The 21,712-nt window shown below is 38.8% G+C and overlaps 4 protein-coding genes across 4 annotated transcripts; all 4 read right to left on the minus strand.

The window, feature by feature from the left end:
- Positions 1 to 2,352: 2,352 nt before the first annotated feature.
- LOC117489926 (hairy/enhancer-of-split related with YRPW motif-like protein) lies at positions 2,353 to 2,921 on the minus strand. The gene is made up of 2 exons (XM_034139507.1): positions 2,799 to 2,921; positions 2,353 to 2,685 (listed from the first exon to the last, which is right to left on the minus strand). Exons 1-2 carry the CDS (start codon positions 2,919 to 2,921, stop codon positions 2,353 to 2,355), a joined length of 456 nt encoding a protein of 151 aa, XP_033995398.1.
- A 3,547-nt stretch (positions 2,922 to 6,468) lies between these two features.
- LOC117489927 (hairy/enhancer-of-split related with YRPW motif-like protein) lies at positions 6,469 to 7,027 on the minus strand. The gene is made up of 2 exons (XM_034139508.1): positions 6,905 to 7,027; positions 6,469 to 6,801 (listed from the first exon to the last, which is right to left on the minus strand). Exons 1-2 carry the CDS (start codon positions 7,025 to 7,027, stop codon positions 6,469 to 6,471), a joined length of 456 nt encoding a protein of 151 aa, XP_033995399.1.
- Positions 7,028 to 10,144: 3,117 nt separating this feature from the next.
- On the minus strand, positions 10,145 to 10,712 carry LOC117489836 (hairy/enhancer-of-split related with YRPW motif-like protein). The gene is made up of 2 exons (XM_034139374.1): positions 10,590 to 10,712; positions 10,145 to 10,477 (listed from the first exon to the last, which is right to left on the minus strand). The coding sequence occupies exons 1-2, from the start codon at positions 10,710 to 10,712 to the stop codon at positions 10,145 to 10,147; spliced, it is 456 nt and encodes a 151-aa protein (XP_033995265.1).
- Positions 10,713 to 14,086: 3,374 nt separating this feature from the next.
- LOC117489835 (hairy/enhancer-of-split related with YRPW motif-like protein) lies at positions 14,087 to 14,792 on the minus strand. The gene is made up of 2 exons (XM_034139373.1): positions 14,670 to 14,792; positions 14,087 to 14,556 (listed from the first exon to the last, which is right to left on the minus strand). Exons 1-2 carry the CDS (start codon positions 14,790 to 14,792, stop codon positions 14,224 to 14,226), a joined length of 456 nt encoding a protein of 151 aa, XP_033995264.1. The 3' UTR covers positions 14,087 to 14,223.
- Between the last annotated feature and the right edge of the window lie 6,920 nt (positions 14,793 to 21,712).

The raw sequence follows: 21,712 nt of genomic DNA on the forward strand, positions 1-21,712 counted from the left end.
ACATAAATATTTCCATTCGTATATAATGTCAAAAGTGTAGGTGTTGTAAACCTTGGCGGATATCACATACAATCAGTCATTTATAATAAAATATTCCTGTATAGTTCATGTAAACCATAAACCCTGAGGTCAACATCTGATACTTGGCTGTGGTCATCATTTGTCTAAAAAACAGCGACCTGTTGGTAATCAAAGTAAACAGTGTTCTGTTTTCCAGTGACTTGTAATCGGTTGCAAAGTAGAACAACATAGTCATCCTGAGACAAGACCAATATTTTGTACTTTAAATTCTCAAAAACAATCTAGTTTTACAAGTAGGCTCACTAACAGACTCTTATACAGTACAAAAGGCTTTGTCAAGCAGTTTTTATCGTGGTAGGAAAAACTTCACTTAGATATTAATCTATGATATTAAACAGATTAAGAATGTAGCATTTCTGAGATCCAGAGTGTTTTGAATCTGTCTCTATAGGGCACAGATCTTTTGTCCCACAGGGCTCTGTGAGTGAGGTTCCTCTGGTTTCCCACACGCTGTCCTTTCACTGGAGGAACAATAGAAGTGTGCCTCATTATGCATCACTTCAGATACAATGTCTTCTGTCTCTGAAGTAGTAACGTTTTCATTTACATTTTTTACATTAAACAACACACTTTACAGTTCATAAAAAAACGTTCTTTCCGCCAATAATATTTTTAAAATATACATTGTCTCATTCAGTTGATGACTTTAGCACAAACTGACCTAATTTCATGAATAATCTGAGTGAAACCAGCTGAAAATGTACCGGTATGGAGCAGCAGTTAGCACTGTAACTCAGTGAAAGGGTTCTAGGTCTGAACCTGCTGAAACTTTGATTTGAAGAGATGTATTGTTCTCCCTGTAGGTTCATGAGTTTCCTCAAAGGTCTCTGTCTTCCTCCCCCAGCTCGAAGACATGCAGTCTAATTTAACAAGCAACTCTAAATTACCCAAATGTGTTAATAGTTACCAACCCAGCGACATCTATGCAAAGTGGTTATAAGTGATGGATGGATTGTGTGTTAAGCTTAGACAAATACTGTGTCTTACAATGGGTGGATGGTTATAGAGAACTCTTATTTAATTCAATAAAACTCAAGTTTCTATCATAACAAGGGCAAGTGTAAGGAAATACTAACTATAGAACAACATTTTCAGCTGGCAATTTTTGTTTATTCAAAAAGCACAATGAGCAAAAATAAATCATGAATGCTTCATCTAAAGGTGATGATACATCACAACAACAACAACTTGTAGATTTCTACAAGACACTGTACTCACAGAGAGTAGAGGGACAACCGTCTTTACAAAAGACACACAATTTACACTTTTTGAGGGAACAGTAAAACATTCACTGTTGGCTAACAAACATGTTTTTATAAAAACTGACCTTACAACTGGTCACGTCGTTTTAATAATCAATAGATTTTTTAAATGTAAGATTGTCAGAGTAAAACTGTGACAATGTTACATTTAACAAACCCTTCATTATGAAAGAATAACATTTTAATCTTAAAACAGAACAATTGTCAATTATCACAGAAAGTGAGGGAAGGTCCAAATATGTCCATAAAAAGGACAATTAATATCTTTGATCAATCAAAGAGATACAAAAAACAATTCTCCATGTAGTTAGTATATTGGACAACACACAAGGTGTAGTGAGACATAAAAGTATCACAGGAAAAGTGTCACATTAAGAAAACCTTTTGAAAAAAAGGATAAACAATTCGATCTTTCAACAGATCAGCTCTGAGTTATCAGAGAAATTAAGTCAATTATGAGTAAGTCCTAAAAATGGACAGGAAGTCTTTGTTCACTATGATCAATAACAATCAAAAGATACTAAATGCATTAAACTGTATACGACCAATACTTGATGTACAGTGAGGTATATCAATGTCTGTTGCATTCAGATTTGTTCTTGCAACATGCATGACAAGATGTTCTCTTTCTTAACTTGACATGTAAGAACAGTTAAAGTTTCTGATCAAAATGATCAACAACAATTAGAAGATTACAAATGTAACCATAGCGCTGTAATCTGCCATTACATGAAGTACATTGTATTATAATGATAATTGCAAATTCAATCAGATTTGGTTCATGCAACATGCATGACAAGATGTTCTCTTTCTTAAATTGAAAGATATAGTTGTTGTCATTTCCTCAGGACATGTCATCTTGCATAAAGAAAATGAACAAAACCAACCTTCTGTACAAACAGAAGAAGAAGTTCATAGTATTTCAGAATTCAGAAGAATTCACTTCCAGTCATCTTTGACCAATATGGTCATCTCAGTTTGTCTGGTAGTAACTCCAGTCTGTAGGGGTCTACCACGGCCTCCAGGGAGCGCTGTTGACTGGACTCTTCTCTTTGTTGATGCTGGTCTGGACTGTGGAGCTCAGCAGAGAGAAGTCAGCCTCTCTCAGGTTCTTATCAGAGGAACACTGCATCTTGTTGACGTGGTTCAGCAGTCTTCTCTGCTTTTCATTCTGCTGCTGCAGTCGTCTCAGGACACAAACTGTCATCTCCAGGATGTCTGCTTTCTCCAGCTTGGAGTCTGGCTGCTGTTTGAGGATCTCTGGACCCAGAAGAGACTTGATCTGCTCAATGCTGATGTTGATTCGCTCTCTGCGTAACTTCTCCACCAGAGGCTTTCTGAGCTGCAGAAAGAAGAAAAAAGTCATTAATAATCTTATTCTGGAGTTTAGATTTGACATGAACAAAGACAACATCTGAATGACAATATTGAAATCTTGTTGAATGTTGAATGTACCTTGTGGGTCAGAGTGTGAGGCTCCTGAGAGTTGGTCATTGCTGCAGTGATTGTAGGTGCCATGTCTGGATCTCTGTGCTGTAGAGGTCTCTGTAGAGAGAATCTGATCTCTGCTGGCTTCATCCCTCCTATTTATAGTCCCACATCTCCATATGAATGTGTGGGTCTGGGTCTGACTGCACTTTCTCACAGTCTCAGCCAATCAGAAAGCTTGGTGACACAATAAATTATGCCACCAGCCTGATGGTTTTATTGGACTGAGGGCAATGGTTAGATCCCAGGGGAACAGGTGGGGGACTGGGGGGGTGATGGAGAGAGACACATAGAGCTCTGTGTGAATCTGGGAAAGTGGTGACCCTGTAGAGAGCAGATCTGCTGCCTGATGCTGGGATCAATGACTTTGACTGAGCACACGCTCATCATCTCATCACACACGTTTGATACCGACATTGAATTGCTGGATGAAAAGTACTGTGTAACTTACATTTAACTACAAAAGTTGTTCAGAGAAATATATATTTCCTTCTAACGTTATTAGCCTTTTATGTTTTTTAGTTTAGTTTTTATTCTTAATTAAATCAAATAGAATCCTTATTAAAAACAATTACCCTATATTTCTACAACTTTGAAAAGAAATCAAAAATGTATCTTATAAATGTTAGTCTTACATGCGATGAAAAATATTCACATTTCCATTCTATATTCAAATGTTAAGGACAACTGACGTGCTTATCTCCAGATGTAGCACACTCTCTTGACTTATGTGGGTAGAAAGTTGGTCTCAGTTTCCCACTGACTCTGAATGCTGTGGTCAGTGAACAACAAAAGGACTTTGAATGGAGCCTTTGTGACTGATACTGGACGTGTGTGGTGGTAAAAACAGAGCCGGACGTCACCCACCATCTGGAGGGAAACCACGCCATTGGCTGGCTTTTTAATGATGAGTCCACTACATTTATTTCTAAAATGATAAGGATAACTTTTATTAATCATTGAAACATTTAGACCTTGATCAACATTGTATTTGATCATTAGCAACTTGTTCAAGAGTTCTGCTTTTTAGATGAGTTTGGGAGGTTGAAGCAGCTGCTTCCTGAAGTGTGCCAAATCCCTTTAGAGAATAATCTGCTGCTCGTGGGGTTTAGGTCGATAATCATGCTAAACTGTGATCTCCTGAGAGTTCCCACACTCTGTCTATTAACACAAATTATTCTGTTTGACCAAAACCACACCGATGTATTGATTGTCCATTTTACACTTGGACCATTAGATCATTCATTATGTGTATACTAATTCACCTTACTTGTACAACTCAAACATAAATATTTCCATTCGTATATAATGTCAAAAGTGTAGGTGTTGTAAACCTTGGCGGATATCACATACAATCAGTCATTTATAATAAAATAGTCCTGTATAGTTCATGTAAACCATAAACCCTGAGGTCAACATCTGATACTTGGCTGTGGTCATCATTTGTCTAAAAAACAGCGACCTGTTGGTAATCAAAGTAAACAGTGTTCTGTTTTCCAGTGACTTGTAATCGGTTGCAAAGTAGAACAACATAGTCATCCTGAGACAAGACCAATATTTTGTACTTTAAATTCTCAAAAACAATCTAGTTTTACAAGTAGGCTCACTAACAGACTCTTATACAGTACAAAAGGCTTTGTCAAGCAGTTTTTATCGTGGTAGGAAAAACTTCACTTAGATATTAATCTATGATATTAAACAGATTAAGAATGTAGCATTTCTGAGATCCAGAGTGTTTTGAATCTGTCTCTATAGGGCACAGATCTTTTGTCCCACAGGGCTCTGTGAGTGAGGTTCCTCTGGTTTCCCACACGCTGTCCTTTCACTGGAGGAACAATAGAAGTGTGCCTCATTATGCATCACTTCAGATACAATGTCTTCTGTCTCTGAAGTAGAAACGTTTTCATTTACATTTTTTACATTAAACAACCACACTTTACAGTTCATAAAAAAACGTTCTTTCCGCCAATAATATTTTAAAATATACATTGTCTCATTCAGTTGATGACTTTAGCAAAAACGGACCTAATTTCATGAATAATCTGAGTGAAACCAGCTGAAAATGTACCGGTATGGTGCAGCAGTTAGCACTGTAACTCAGTGAAAGGGTTCTAGGTCTGAACCTGCTGAAACTTTGATTTGAAGAGATGTATTGTTCTCCCTGTAGGTTCATGAGTTTCCTCAAAGGTCTCTGTCTTCCTCCCCCAGCTCGAAGACATGCAGTCTAATTTAACAAGCAACTCTAAATTACCCAAATGTGTTAATAGTTACCAACCCAGCGACATCTATGCAAAGTGGTTATAAGTGATGGATGGATTGTGTGTTAAGCTTAGACAAATACTGTGTCTTACAATGGGTGGATGGTTATAGAGAACTCTTATTTAATTCAATAAAACTCAAGTTTCTATCATAACAAGGGCAAGTGTAAGGAAAAACTAACTATAGAACAACATTTTCAGCTGGCAATTTTTGTTTATTCAAAAAGCACAATGAGCAAAAATAAATCATGAATGCTTCATCTAAAGGTGATGATACATCACAACAACAACAACTTGTAGATTTCTACAAGACACTGTACTCACAGAGAGTAGAGGGACAACCGTCTTTACAAAAGACACACAATTTACACTTTTTGAGGGAACAGTAAAACATTCACTGTTGGCTAACAAACATGTTTTTATAAAAACTGACCTTACAACTGGTCACGTCGTTTTAATAATCAATAGATTTTTTAAATGTAAGATTGTCAGAGTAAAACTGTGACAATGTTACATTTAACAAACCCTTCATTATGAAAGAATAACATATTAATCTTAAAACAGAACAATTGTCAATTATCACAGAAAGTGAGGGAAGGTCCAAATATGTCCATAAAAAGGACAATTAATATCTTTGATCAATCAAAGAGATACAAAAAACAATTCTCCATGTAGTTAGTATATTGGACAACACACAAGGTGTAGTGAGACATAAAAGTATCACAGGAAAAGTGTGACATTTAAGAAAACCTTTTGGAAAACAAGGATAAACAATTCGATCTTTCAACAGATCAGCTCTGAGTTATCAGAGAAATTAAGTCAATTATGAGTAAGTCCTAAAAATGGACAGGAAGTCTTTGTTCACTATGATCAATAACAATCAAAAGATACTAAATGCATTAAACTATATACGACCAATACTTGATGTACAGTGAGGTATATCAATGTCTGTTGCATTCAGATTTGTTCTTGCAACATGCATGACAAGATGTTCTCTTTCTTAACTTGACATGTAAGAACAGTTCAAGTTTCTGATCAAAATGATCAACAACAATTAGAGGATTACAAATGTAACCATAGCGTTGTAATCTGCCATTACATGAAGTACATTGTATTATAATGATAATTGCAAATTCAATCAGATTTGGTTCATGCAACATGCATGACAAGATGTTCTCTTTCTTAAATTGAAAGATATAGTTGTTGTCATTTCCTCAGGACATGTCATCTTGCATAAAGAAAATGAACAAATCCAACCTTCTGTACAAACAGAAGAAGAAGTTCATAGTATTTCAGAATTCAGAAGAATTCACTTCCACTAATCTTTGACCAATATGGTCATCTCAGTTTGTCTGGTAGTAACTCCAGTCTGTAGGGGTCTACCACGGCCTCCAGGGGGCGCTGTTGACTGGACTCTTCTCTTTGTTGATGCTGGTCTGGACTGTGGAGCTCAGCAGAGAGAAGTCAGCCTCTCTCAGGTTCTTATCAGAGGAACACTGCATCTTGTTGACGTGGTTCAGCAGTCTTCTCTGCTTTTCATTCTGCTGCTGCAGTCGTCTCAGGACACAAACTGTCATCTCCAGGATGTCTGCTTTCTCCAGCTTGGAGTCTGGCTGCTGTTTGAGGAACTCTGGACCCAGGAGAAACTTGATCTGCTCAATGCTGATGTTGATTCGCTCTCTGCGTAACTTCTCCACCAGAGGCTTTCTGAGCTGCAGAAAGAAGAAAAAAGTCATTAATAATCTTATTCTGGAGTTTAGATTTGGCATGAACAAAGACAATATCTGAATGACAATATTGAAATCTTGAATTTACCTTGTGGGTCAGAGTGTGAGGCTCCTGAGAGTTGGTCATTGCTGCAGTGATTGTAGGTGCCATGTCTGGATCTCTGTGCTGTAGAGGTCTCTGTAGAGAGAATCTGATCTCTGCTGGCTTCATCCCTCCTATTTATAGTCCCACATCTCCATATGAATGTGTGGGTCTGGGTCTGACTGCACTTTCTCACAGTCTCAGCCAATCAGAAAGCACTGTTTGACAATAAGGGGTTCAGCAACTCAATAGTCTTATTGCCCTGGGGACAATGGTTAAATCCCAGGGGAACAGGTGGAGGACTGGGGGGGTGATGGAGAGAGACACACAGAGCTCTGTGTGAATCTGGGAAAGTGGTGACCCTGTAGAGAGCAGATCTGCTGCCTGATGCTGGGATCAATGACTTTGACTGAGCACACGCTCATCATCTCATCACACTCATAAGGGAAAACTATTTACTGTGTATATTTAAATTAGAGCTGGGATAAGCTAAAGTGTAAAAGCTAAGTGATATTTCATATTTGTCAGCGCTTTCATTCACAAAAAAATGATACATTGAACTGTTAAACACACTCCATTTTATATTGATGATTTAATTTGATATGTCATTATATATTTTTTTCATCATAAAAAATATCCTCAAATCTCTACATTCATTTTATTGCAAACAGGCAAAAAAATATGTAAGAAAATAGTGTGATGCCCATTCATGTTACTTGAACTAAACCCACCCTAATAATCATGCATCTGTCCAGATGTGGTCTTTTGACACGTGCCTTGTAGTCAGCCTGAGTAGCATGTTGAGCTCAGTTTCCCACACTGACTCCCTGTATGGTGTGGTCAATGCTCCACAAAGGGACTCCTCTGACAGATGCTGGCTGTGTGTTGTTACAGAAACTGAGTCTGACATCACCAGCCATCTGGAGGGAAAGGACGCCATTGGCTGACTTGTAGTGTTCGAAATGTTGGTTGAAAAAAACGTCCCCTAATTATCATCCTAATTAATCACTATTTTATATTTTGAGGCGCCGATCATTGGCATATTTTTAGAACTTTCATTAATTATCATGTTTTATTGCTGATCAATAACTTGATCAGAACTAGTTCTCTATACATGAATGTGGGAGGTCTCCTGGTGGGCAGCTGTTTCCTAAAGTGTGCCAAATCCCTTTGGAGAATTACTTGGCTGCTGGTGGAGTGGGTGGACGTCGTTCACCCTCAACTCTGTCCTCCAGCGTTTTCCCACACTCCCTCTCTTTGCTGTGAATAGGCATGTGCCCCTCTACAGATGGACCTTTGGAAGACCTTGTGCACTTGCGTCTGTGAGGCCCCCCTTAAAGATAATTAACCATAAAAGTGAATAGATTGTACTTGACATCAAAGGAAACCAGAAAAGATAACTTCTGAAGATAGTGCAGTGTTAATGTTTAATGTTAAAACATTATATGGAAGAAACGAAAGTCGTATTAGTTTGAGAAAGTACCATGTCTCGTCAACGGTCTACAATTTAAACAATTAAGTGAAGTAGTTTTTAAGAAATAAATCTATAAGTAGCAGCTTTCATTAAATATCTACATTGAGAGATGTGAAACTAAACACATTGCAAATATAGCCGCTTAAGAGGAACAACTAACAGTGAGAAGAACATCGGCTGTGAACCCTTCCAGACACGTTGTTGTAATGCCGTCACTATTATGAAGTCATATAATAATCTGTACAACAATCTTTTATTCTCCTAAACATTTTAAATCTATTAACATTATTTAGGTGGAAGCTTTTCAATAATCTCAGTGAGATGTAAAGCATCTTAAAGCCTTGTATATAGTTTATCATTTCTGTAATGATTTTTATTTGTTAATTGTGCAAAATCAACTAAAAGTGTCTTATTTAGCCTCTCATTAGAAACATCTGACTTCTTTAAAGAGAACATTGTTAAACCTTTAGGTGTTATCATTATAACACCTATAACCGACAATAATCAAAACACATGGTGCAGAAAGTGTTTTAGTTTGTTGTCACATTTAGTCTGATGACTTGACTAACTCCATGTAAACATTGATATTGTATTAAAGATCCTTCACTAAAGTCATCGATTGAACCACATTCATATGCTTAAGTTTAAACTTAGCAGGTGTTATGAATAATGAACTACTGTTTTTGAAATGTAGTTTTATTCATCAATTAAGGGTAAAAACTGTTGAAAAGTAAAAACAATGAGAACACAACATTTTCAATTGGCAGTGTTTGTTTATTCAACAAGGCACAATCAACAACCTAAATATGAAAGCCCAATAGAGGTGATGATACAGCACAACAACAACTTGTATTTTCTACAAGACATGGTACTCACACAGAGTAGAGGAACAACCGTCTTTATAAAAGACAAGCGAATAACAATATTTGAGGACACAGTACTCAATTTCAATTGCAATTTTGATCAAAACAAAATTGTAAAAACTGACCTTGCAACAGGTCAAATCCTTTTTTATAACCATTAAATAATATTGAATGATTAAATATTAGGACAATATTGCCACTGTAAAACTGTCACATTGTGACATTAAACACACCTTTTATAAATAAAAGGAGAACAATGTAGAATCTAACACAGATAATGTTTTATACATAAAGTGAGGAAAAGTCCTCTATAATAAAATGTCAGTTACGTTTCTTTTAATCTAAACAATCAAAAGACAACAAATATTCACATTTCATACATTCACCAACACATGGCGTGCAGTGAGTAGTAAACTAATCACAGAACAATTGTGATATTAAACAAACCTTTTACAAGTAAGGATAAATATTTGGATCTTGCAACAGATCAGTTTTGAGCAATTATCATCAAAACAAAGTTGTTGTGAAAATATTTCCATAAAAAGAATAGGCAACGTTTCTGATCAAAATGATCAATAACAACCAAAAGATTACACACATTTAACCATAGCACTGTAATCTGCCAAAACAAGAAGTACAGTGTATTCAAATTATAATTGCAAATGCAATCAGATTTGGTTCATGCAACATGCATGACAAGATGTTCTCTTTCTTAAATTGAAAGATATAGTTGTTGTCATTTCCTCAGGACATGTCATCTTGCATAAAGAAAATGAACAAATCCAACCTTCTGTACAAACAGAAGAAGAAGTTCATAACATTTCAGAATTCAGAAGAATTCACTTCCAGTAATCTTTGACCAATATGGTCATCTCAGTTTGTCTGGTAGTAACTCCAGTCTGTAGGGGTCTACCACGGCCTCCAGGGGGCGCTGTTGACTGGACTCTTCTCTTTGGTGATGCTGGTCTGGACTGTGGAGCTCAGCAGAGAGAAGTCAGCCTCTCTCAGGTTCTTATCAGAGGAACACTGCATCTTGTTGACGTGGTTCAGCAGTCTTCTCTGCTTTTCATTCTGCTGCTGCAGTCGTCTCAGGACACAAACTGTCATCTCCAGGATGTCTGCTTTCTCCAGCTTGGAGTCTGGCTGCTGTTTGAGGAACTCTGGACCCAGGAGAGACTTGATCTGCTCAATGCTGATGTTGATTCGCTCTCTGCGTAACTTCTCCACCAGAGGCTTTTTGAGCTGCAGAAAGAAAAAGGAAGTCATTAATAATCTTATGGAATTTAGATTTGGCATGAACAAAGACAACATCTGAATGACAATAATTTGAAATCTTCTTGAATCTTGAATTTACCTTGTGGGTCAGAGTGTGAGGCTCCTGAGAGTTGGTCATTGCTGCAGTGATTGTAGGTGCCATGTCTGGATCTCTGTGCTGTAGAGGTCTCTGTAGAGAGAATCTGATCTCTGCTGGCTTCATCCCTCCTATTTATAGTCCCACATCTCCATATGAATGTGTGGGTCTGGGTCACACTGCACTTTCTCACAGTCTCAGCCAATCAGAAAGCTTGGTGACACAATAAATGATGCCACATGCCTGATGGTTTTATTGAAATGAGGGCAATGGTTAGATCCCAGGGGAACAGGTGGAGGACTGGGGGGGTGATGGAGAGAGACTCACAGAGCTCTGTGTGAATCTGGGAAAGTGGTGACCCTGTAGAGAGCAGATCTGCTGCCTGATGCTGGGATCAATGACTTTGACTGAGCACACGCTCATCATCTCATCACACACGTGGGACACAAAAATTAATTTCATCTTTGCTTAAATTGTCTGTATAAATGTTTAAATACACTCAATAATTAGTAGAAATATATATTTGCATTATCACTTTAAGTGCCACTCATGTAGTTTATCCTCACTTTTATTTATTATAAAATCAGATACAATTGTCCTTTAATACATTTTCTTAAACTTTTACAATAATAAAACATCTATATTACAAACTGAATTATGTTATGTTATAATAAGACTTAAGTACACACTGACATGCTTATCTCCAGATGTAGCACACTCTCTTGACTTATGTGGGTAGAAAGTTGGTCTCAGTTTCCCACTGACTCTGAATGCTGTGGTCACTGAACAACAAAAGGTCTTTGAATGGAGCCTTTGTGACTGATACTGGACGTGTGTGGTGGTAGAAACAGAGCCGGACGTCACCCACCATCTGGAGGGAAACCACGCCATTGGCTGGCTTTTTAATGATGAGTCCACTACATTTATTTCTAAAATGATAAGGATAACTTTTATTAATCATTGAAACATTTAGACCTTGATCAACATTGTATTTGATCATTAGCAACTTGTTCAAGAGTTCTGCTTTTTAGATGAGTTTGGGAGGTTGAAGCAGCTGCTTCCTGAAGTGTGCCAAATCCCTTTAGAGAATAATCTGCTGCTTGTGGGATTTAGGTCGATAATCATGCTAAACTGTGATCTCCTGAGATTTCCCACACTCTGTCTATTAACACAAATTATTCTGTTTGACCAAAACCACACCGATGTATTGATTGTCCATTTTACACTTGGACCATTAGATCATTCATTATGTGTATACTAATTCACCTTACTTGTACAACTCAAACATAAATATTTCCATTCGTATATAATGTCAAAAGTGTAGGTGTTGTAAACCTTGGCGGATATCACATACCATCAGTCATTCATAATAAAATAGTCCTGTATAGTTCATGTAAACCATAAACCCTGAGGTCAACATCTGATACTTGGCTGTGGTCATCATTTGTCTAAAAAACAGCGACCTGTTGGTAATCAAAGTAAACAGTGTTCTGTTTTCCAGTGACTTGTAATCGGTTGCAAAGTAGAACAACATAGTCATCCTGAGACAAGACCAATATTTTGTACTTTAAATTCTCAAAAACAATCTAGTTTTACAAGTAGGCTCACTAACAGACTCTTATACAGTACAAAAGGCTTTGTCAAGCAGTTTTTATCGTGGTAGGAAAAACTTCACTTAGATATTAATCTATGATATTAAACAGATTAAGAATGTAGCATTTCTGAGATCCAGAGTGTTTTGAATCTGTCTCTATAGGGCACAGATCTTTTGTCCCACAGGGCTCTGTGAGTGAGGTTCCTCTGGTTTCCCACACGCTGTCCTTTCACTGGAGGAACAATAGAAGTGTGCCTCATTATGCATCACATCAGATACAATGTCTTCTGTCTCTGAAGTAGAAACGTTTTCATTTACATTTTTTACATTAAACAATCACACTTTACAGTTCATAAAAAAACGTTCTTTCCGCCAATAATATTTTAGAATATACATTGTCTCATTCAGTTGATGACTTTAGCAAAAACTGACCTAATTTCATGAATAATCTGAGTGAAACCAGCTGAAAATGTACCGGTATGGTGCAGCAGTTAGCACTGTAACTCAGTGAAAGGGTTCTAGGTCTGAACCTGCTGAAACTTTTATTTGAAGAGATGTATTGTTCTCCCTGTAGGTTCATGAGTTTCCTCAAAGGTCTCTGTCTTCCTCCCCCAGCTCGAAGACATGCAGTCTAATTTAACAAGCAACTCTAAATTACCCAAATGTGTTAATAGTTACCAACCCAGCGACATCTATGCAAAGTGGTTATAAGTGATGGATGGATTGTGTGTTAAGCTTAGACAAATACTGTGTCTTACAATGGGTGGATGGTTATAGAGAACTCTTATTTAATTCAATAAAACTCAAGTTTCTATCATAACAAGGGCAAGTGTAAGGAAAAACTAACTATAGAACAACATTTTCAGCTGGCAATTTTTGTTTATTCAAAAAGCACAATGAGCAAAAATAAATCATGAATGCTTCATCCAAAGGTGATGATACATCACAACAACAACAACTTGTAGATTTCTACAAGACACTGTACTCACAGAGAGTAGAGGGACAACCGTCTTTACAAAAGACACACAATTTACACTTTTTGAGGGAACAGTAAAACATTCACTGTTGGCTAACAAACATGTTTTTATAAAAACTGACCTTACAACTGGTCACGTCGTTTTAATAATCAATAGATTTTTTAAATGTAAGATTGCCAGAGTAAAACTGTGACAATGTTACATTTAACAAACCCTTCATTATGAAAGAATAACATATTAATCTTAAAACAGAACAATTGTCAATTATCACAGAAAGTGAGGGAAGGTCCAAATATGTCCATAAAAAGGACAATTAATATCTTTGATCAATCAAAGAGATACAAAAAACAATTCTCCATGTAGTTAGTATATTGGACAACACACAAGGTGTAGTGAGACATAAAAGTATCACAGGAAAAGTGTGACATTAAGAAAACCTTTTGGAAAACAAGGATAAACAATTCGATCTTTCAACAGATCAGCTCTGAGTTATCAGAGAAATTAAGTCAATTATGAGTAAGTCCTAAAAATGGACAGGAAGTCTTTGTTCACTATGATCAATAACAATCAAAAGATACTAAATGCATTAAACTATATACGACCAATACTTGATGTACAGTGAGGTATATCAATGTCTGTTGCATTCAGATTTGTTCTTGCAACATGCATGACAAGATGTTCTCTTTCTTAACTTGACATGTAAGAACAGTTAAAGTTTCTGATCAAAATGATCAACAACAATTAGAAGATTACAAATGTAACCATAGCGCTGTAATCTGCCATTACATGAAGTACATTGTATTATAATGATAATTGCAAATTCAATCAGATTTGGTTCATGCAACATGCATGACAAGATGTTCTCTTTCTTAAATTGAAAGATATAGTTGTTGTCATTTCCTCAGGACATGTCATCTTGCATAAAGAAAATGAACAAAACCAACCTTCTGTACAAACAGAAGAAGAAGTTCATAGTATTTCAGAATTCAGAAGAATTCACTTCCAGTAATCTTTGACCAATATGGTCATCTCAGTTTGTCTGGTAGTAACTCCAGTCTGTAGGGGTCTACCACGGCCTCCAGGGGGCGCTGTTGACTGGACTCTTCTCTTTGGTGATGCTGGTCTGGACTGTGGAGCTCAGCAGAGAGAAGTCAGCCTCTCTCAGGTTCTTATCAGAGGAACACTGCATCTTGTTGACGTGGTTCAGCAGTCTTCTCTGCTTTTCATTCTGCTGCTGCAGTCGTCTCAGGACACAAACTGTCATCTCCAGGATGTCTGCTTTCTCCAGCTTGGAGTCTGGCTGCTGTTTGAGGAACTCTGGACCCAGGAGAGACTTGATCTGCTCAATGCTGATGTTGATTCGCTCTCTGCGTAACTTCTCCACCAGAGGCTTTTTGAGCTGCAGAAAGAAAAAAAAAGTCATTAATAATCTTATACTGGAATTTAGATTTGGCATGAGCAAAGACAACATCTGAATGACAATATTGAAATCTTGTTGAATCTTGAATTTACCTTGTGGGTCAGAGTGTGAGGCTCCTGAGAGTTGGTCATTGCTGCAGTGATTGTAGGTGCCATGTCTGGATCTCTGTGCTGTAGAGGTCTCTGTAGAGAGAATCTGATCTCTGCTGGCTTCATCCCTCCTATTTATAGTCCCACATCTCCATATGAATGTGTGGGTCTGGGTCTGACTGCACTTTCTCACAGTCTCAGCCAATCAGAGAGCTCAGAGAGACAATAAGGGGTGTTGCACACTTAATGCTGTTATTGCCCGAGGGACAATGGTTAGATCCCGGGGAACAGGTGGGGGACTGGGGGGTGATGGAGAGAGACTCACAGAGCTCTGTGTGAATCTGGGAAAGTGGTGACCCTGTAGAGAGCAGATCTGCTGCCTGATGCTGGGATCAATGACTTTGACTGAACACACGCTCATCATCTCATCACACTCATAAGGGAAAACTATTTACTGTGTATATTTAAATTAGAGCTGGGATAAAGTACGTATAAAAGCTAAGCGATATTTCATATTGGTCAATTCATTCACTAAAAAAAAAAATATTTAACTGTTATAACACTCCATTTTATATTGATTTGATTGAAAAAAATGATATAATCTCTTCATTTTTTTGCAAACAGAACTAAAAGATGTTATAAAGTAGTGTGATGCCCATTCTTGTTACTTGAACTAAACCCACCCTAATAATCATGCATCTGGTCTTTTGACACGTGCCTTGTAGTCAGCCTGAGTAGCATGTTGAGCTCAGTTTCCCACACTGACTCCCTGTATGGTGTGGTCAATGCTCCACAAAGGGACTCCTCTGACAGATGCTGGCTGTGTGTTGTTACAGAAACTGAGTCTGACATCACCAGCCATCTGGAGGGAAAGGACGCCATTGGCTGCTTGTAGTGTTTGAAATTTGGGTTGAAAAAACATCATCTATGTAAGTATCGCCTAAATTAATCAGCATTTCATATTTTGAGTCGCAGTTCACAGTCATACATTTCGAACCTGTATTAATTATCATGCTTTATTGCTGATCAGAACTAGTTCTCTATACATGAATGTGGGAGGTCTCCTGGTGGGCAGCTGTTTCCTGAAGTGTGCCAAATCCCTTTGGAGAATTAATTATTGGCTGCTGGTGGAGTGGGTGGACGTCGTTCACACTCAACTCTGTCCTCCAGAGTTTTAGTAGTAGTATTAGTGTATTTGTCCCCGAGGGGAAAATGGGTTGCAGCACATCACAAAGGCATTTAAAAAGATAAGACAATACGTCACTGACAACAACATAGACACAGATTAAAACGAACAGACATAAGAAAAACAGATATCGGCAGACATGACAAGGGGCCTAGGCCCTCATTTGCGAAAGGGGGGGGGGACTGGGCCAGACCAGCTGGGTAAACAGTGCGTCCTAGCCATCATTGATTCAGGAGTTTGATGGCTTGTGGGATGAAAGACAGCCTAGATCTGTGCTTTTTGAACAGAGGGGCACGATATCTCCGCCCGGATGGCAACAGTTCAAAGTAAGAGGCAAGTGGGTGCCTCAGGTCACTCACAATATTGTGTGCCCATTTTAAAACTCTGTCCTTGTATAAGCATTCTATATTAGCAAATGAGATTCCTGTCAATTTACTGGACAATATTATGGCCCTCCTGACTGACTTTTTCTGTGCCTCAGTGGCGTTGCCGAACCAGCATATAATGCTGAAGGAGAGCACACTTTCAATAAAAGCATGATAAAACATCTTAACCATTCTGTTGCCGACATTAAAAGACAATCATTTACGTAAAAAAAACATTCTTTGTTGAGACTTGGCATTTACTTTCTCAGACCAAACATCCCACCTGAGCTTGTGGTCAAGCACGACACCAAGATATTTGTACTCAGTAACACATTGAATGGGCTCGCTATTTAAAAGAGTAGGGTTGGTCGATTGTGCTATTCTAAAATCAATTTCCATCTCCTTTGTTTTTGAGGTGTTTAGAAGCACGTTTGACTTCTCACACCAGTTAATAAAGAAGTTTTCCCACACTCCCTCTCTTTGCTGTTGTTACGGCTGCTGTTTCTGTCTGCTCGTTAACCTGTCTGAGATTGTTTGCAGCTGTGTGTAATATGTAAATGAGCTGTGTGGTTGCCCCAATGTCGTTGGCTGTCATCTCCTGGTCCTCCTCCGAAGACGCTGATTGGAGCACGCCGGGCCCGACGCTCTCCAATCCCCGTGCAATCCCAGAGCACACCTTCCGGAGATGACTACAAAGCCTGGGGACAATTATCACTCGGGAGTAGGGATGGGTACCGAGCCCCGGTATTAAACGGGCCCCGGGGCTGAATTATTAAAGACCGTGGTACCGTTAAGCTCCGACGTTATCGGTCTTTTTATCGGTACTGGAGACATCTAAAAAAGATGTCATGTGTATTATTGCTACATTACACAAACATTATATTGCAGTTTTAGTGTCGCCAACTCCGTTTCTAATACGCAAAAAGACTGCAAAATGCGTCATTTTTTGTATTTTCGATCTCTCCAATCCAGACGAGAGATCTCTCTCCCCCGCCTGTGTGCGAGGGGGCGGGGCAGTTTACACACACGCAGCTGCTACATGCAGCAACACACACACACGGAGGAGATGGCGGAGAGAACGCGCTCCGAGGTGTGGTTAAACTTTACCCGTCTCGCTCGTTGCCTAAAGTGCAATAAGAGTTTAGCATGTCAGGGCGGTAACACGAGCAATTTGTCTAAACATCTTGCAAAAGTGCACCACGTTCAGACGGAGAAATGCACCGGGTTCGACTGTCTCTCTAGTAGCTCTGTAGCCCCATCCACGAGTAACGTTTCCACGTCAGGTATATTATGTATGCTAGCAGCAACACACAGAGCTAACTCAATGATTCAAACATGGGTTAATGATTAGAGGGAACTGAGTTATTTAATTTGTTAAAGTTTCAGCCATTCTGTTCACAGTTCTGTCATCAGATTATTTAATATGATTTGTTAAAACGTTGTTGTTTCTGTTGATGTGAAATATTATGTATTTCATTTAAATAAAAAGCAATGTTAGTTTTGTTCACAATTTGTTAATTTTCATTTAATTGTTTATTTGAATAGGGACAATGCACATTAATGAACACTTTAGACAAATAATGCTTCAAGTGTAAATATGCCGGATTTTAGCTTTGAGCTAATTTCCATCCGTAGTCCCTGACATACAACATATAGTTAGTTTACCTAATTTTTCTCTCCAAAAGAACCGATAAGAGTACCGTTAAAAGACCGGACCGATAAGCGGTATCGATAAAAGTAGTAGTACCGTTAAAACCTTAACGATACCCATCCCTACTCGGGAGGCTCTGCTGCAATCAGACGCCTCACACATATTGCTCCTGTGTCGTGGACACTTCAGTTGAGCTATAGCCTGTGTTTGACATTTGTAATCCGTGTTTAGTATTGTGTGTTTAGCGTGTTTATATGTGTGCTTAGAGTAGCGTATTGATTTATGTGTTTAGAGTAGCGTGTGTTTAGTTTATATTGTTAGCTGCGTTTTCCTGCAGCCTCCTTCCAATAGAGATAATTGGAAGAGACCTCGGGTGTCTTAATTAGGCTCATTTTCAAGAGTCCTCCTGTTACCAGCAGTAGAACTGCGCCCTTTTGGCTTCTTTGTTTGGCTTAGGCTTCTTTTGACCTCATTTTGTTGTGCACCTTTGTTGTTGCTCATTAAATCCTATTATAATTACTTACCAAATCCATCTGGTGTATGTTATCTTACTCATCCCTAGTGGGTTCGTAACAGCTGTGAATAGGCATGTGCCCCTCTACAGATGGACCTTTGGAGGACCTTGTGCACTTGCATCTTTGAGGCCCGCCTTAAAGATAATTAACCATAAAAGTGAATAGATTGTACTTGACATCAAAGGAAACCAGAAAAGGTCACTTCTGAAGATAGTGCAGTGTTAATGTGGGGTGTGTGTGTGTGTGTGTGTGTGTGTGTGTGTGTGTGTGTGTGTGTGTGTGTGTGTGTGTGTGTGTGTGTGTGTGTGTGTGTGTGTGTACAAGATTTAGGGGATCTATGGGCAGCTGCTGATAATAACATCCATTATTATGGTTTACTAATAGTTATCACTTCACTTCCTCCTCCAGCACCTGGACACAGCAGGAACCTACGCCAGGATCCTGTTTGTGGACTTCAGCTCTGCCTTCAACACCATCATCCCAGCTCTGCTGCAGGACAAGCTCTCCCAGCTGCAGGTGGATCACAGACTTCCTGTCTGACAGGAAGCAGCACGTGAGGCTGGGGAAACACGTCTCTGACCATCAGCACCGGTTCCCCTCAAGGCTGCGTTCTTTCCCCTCTGCTCTTCTCCCTGTACACCAACAGCTGCACCTCCAGTCACCAGTCTGTCAAGCTCCTGAAGTTCAGACGACACCACGCTCATCGGACCCATCTCTGGTGGGGACGAGTCTGCCTACAGGTGTGAGATGGACCATCTGGTGACCTGGTGTGGGGAAAACCACCTGGAGCTCAACGCTCTCAAGACAGTGGAGATGGTTGTGGACTTTAGGAAGAACGCAGCCCCGCCCGCCCCCATCACTCTGTGTGGCTCACCATCACTCTGTGTGACTCCCCAGTCACTGCTGTGGAGTCTTTCCGCTTCCTGGGCACCATCATCGCCCAGGACCTCAAATGGGAGCAGAACAGCAGCTCCCTCATCAAAAAAGCCCAGCAGAGGATGTTCTTCCTGAGGCAGCTGAAGAAATTCAACCTGCCAAAGACGATGATGGTGAACTTCTACACCTCCATCATGGAGTCCATCCTCACCTCCTCCATCACCATCTGGTACGCTGCAGCCACAGCCAAGGATAAGGGCAGGCTGCAGCGTGTCATCCGCTCTGCAGAGAAGGTGATCGGCTGCAATCTGCCATCCCTCCACGACCTGCATGCCTCCAGGACCCTGAGGCGGGCAGGGAAGATAGTGGCCGACCCCTCCCACCCTGGACACAAACTGTTCACCCCCCTCCCCTCTGGCAGGAGGCTGCGCTCCATCAGGACCAATACCTCTCTCCATCAGGACCAAAACCTCTCTCCATCAGGACCAAAACCTCTCTCCATCAGGACCAAAACCTCTCTCCATCAGGACCAGAACCTCTCTCCATCAGGACCAAAACCTCTCTCCATCAGGACCAAAACCTCTCTCCATCAGGACCAGAACCTCTCTCCATCAGGACCAGAACCTCTCTCCATCAGGACCAGAACCTCTCTCCATCAGGACCAAAACCTCTCTCCATCAGGACCAGAACCTCTCCATGAGGACCAAAACCTCTCGCCACCAGGACCAAAACCTCTCGCCACCTCAACAAGGCCCCCCCACTGACACTTTACCTCATCCACAACGCAGACTCTATGCATTACATAATGGAGATCACAGGATGGTAAATAATGCAATGTTTAAATATTGCTTACTGCACATATTTTATATTCTATAATTTATTGCATTCTATTTCGATGTATATTACTGCTTTATTTTATTGCTATCTTACTATATTTTTATTACAGTGTTCTTAATATAGTTCGCTATCCGTGTACTTTTTTTTATTTAATTTTTTTTATTTATATGTGTATGTACGACACCTAGTCAAATTCCTCATACGTGTGAAAAACCTGTTTCTGATTCTGATCTTTTTGTCCTCTAGGTTGCACTGCCACGTCTACAGTAGCGCAGAATGGACAGAGGAAACATGATTGGGCCTCAAGTTTTTTGCAGCCAATATACATTCTACAAACTTGGGATAGGAGGGTGAGTGAACAAGTTATCCATTGGTTGGAACCTACATCCCCATTGTTAGACGTACTAAATCCTGCACACTGCTCCTTCAAATTGACAATGTGAACATATGTCGCCATTTTGTAATTTCTGTTATTTTCAGTTGAGAATGTTTCAAAGTACTCTTAAAAAATTCAACTTACTTTTTGTTTCTACTGTTTATAAGTATGATGTTTAAATATGAAATGCTGTATTCATTAGTTTTCATATTTTAAGTTTTCAGAGTAATTGTTTCCGACAGAACATTTTGTGATGTCTTTTCATTGAATGTCTTTGATTGGAAAATGTTAGAAAAAAGCTGTAAAATAACAGTATTCTACCTGTAGAACTTTAGGTTCTGTATTTATTTTAGTGTTTGATCATACAAATCTAATAAAAAAAAAAGTAAAAAACTGTTTTTCTCATCCGAACTTTATTTAAGGTATTTGAATGTAACATTTTAAGACAATGGATTTTGAAAAGAGAGGAAAGTTTCCTGTAAAATCGTTAAGGACAATTTCTGTATATTAATTGCTTTTGCACTTTATTTGAGTTAAAGTATTTTTACTTTAATTTTATGGTTTTTGTTTGGCAGCCGCTGCTGCCAGTACTTTGACCGTTTTTTTACAGGTTTTTTGCACGTTAAAGTATTAGTAATGTACTTTTATTAAAGGTTATTGACTGTAAAAAGAGAGGATAAATCTGTAAAATTAGAGTATTTGTACGTTAAAGTATTAGTAATGTACTTTTATTAAAGGTTATTGACTGTAAAAAGAGAGGATAAATCTGTAAAATTACAGTGTTTTCCTGTAAAATCTTTAAGGACAATTCCCGTAAATTAATGGCTTATTCACTTTATTTCAGTTAAAGTATTTTACTTTAATTTAAGGGTTTTTGTTTGGCAGCCGCTGCTGCCAGTACTTTGACCGTTTTTTTACGAGTTTTTTTTTTACAGTGTAGGTTAATACATCAACGAAGGGGTAAAAACGGTTGAAAAGTAAAAACATGAGAACACAACATTTTCAGCTGGCAGTGTTTGTTTATTCAACAAGGCACAATCAACAACCTAAATATGAAAGCCCAATAGAGGTGATAGGACAACATTGTCACTGTAAAACTGTGACATTGTGACATTAAACAAATATTTTATATGTAAAAGGAAAACAATGTTGACCTTAAAACAGATCCTTTTTTTCATACATAAAGTGAGGAAAATAAACAATCAAAAGATGACAAATATCTCATTCATTCACCAACAGA

Source organism: Trematomus bernacchii, unplaced genomic scaffold (genome assembly GCF_902827165.1).
Source record: "Trematomus bernacchii unplaced genomic scaffold, fTreBer1.1, whole genome shotgun sequence".
NCBI lineage: Eukaryota > Metazoa > Chordata > Actinopteri > Perciformes > Nototheniidae > Trematomus > Trematomus bernacchii.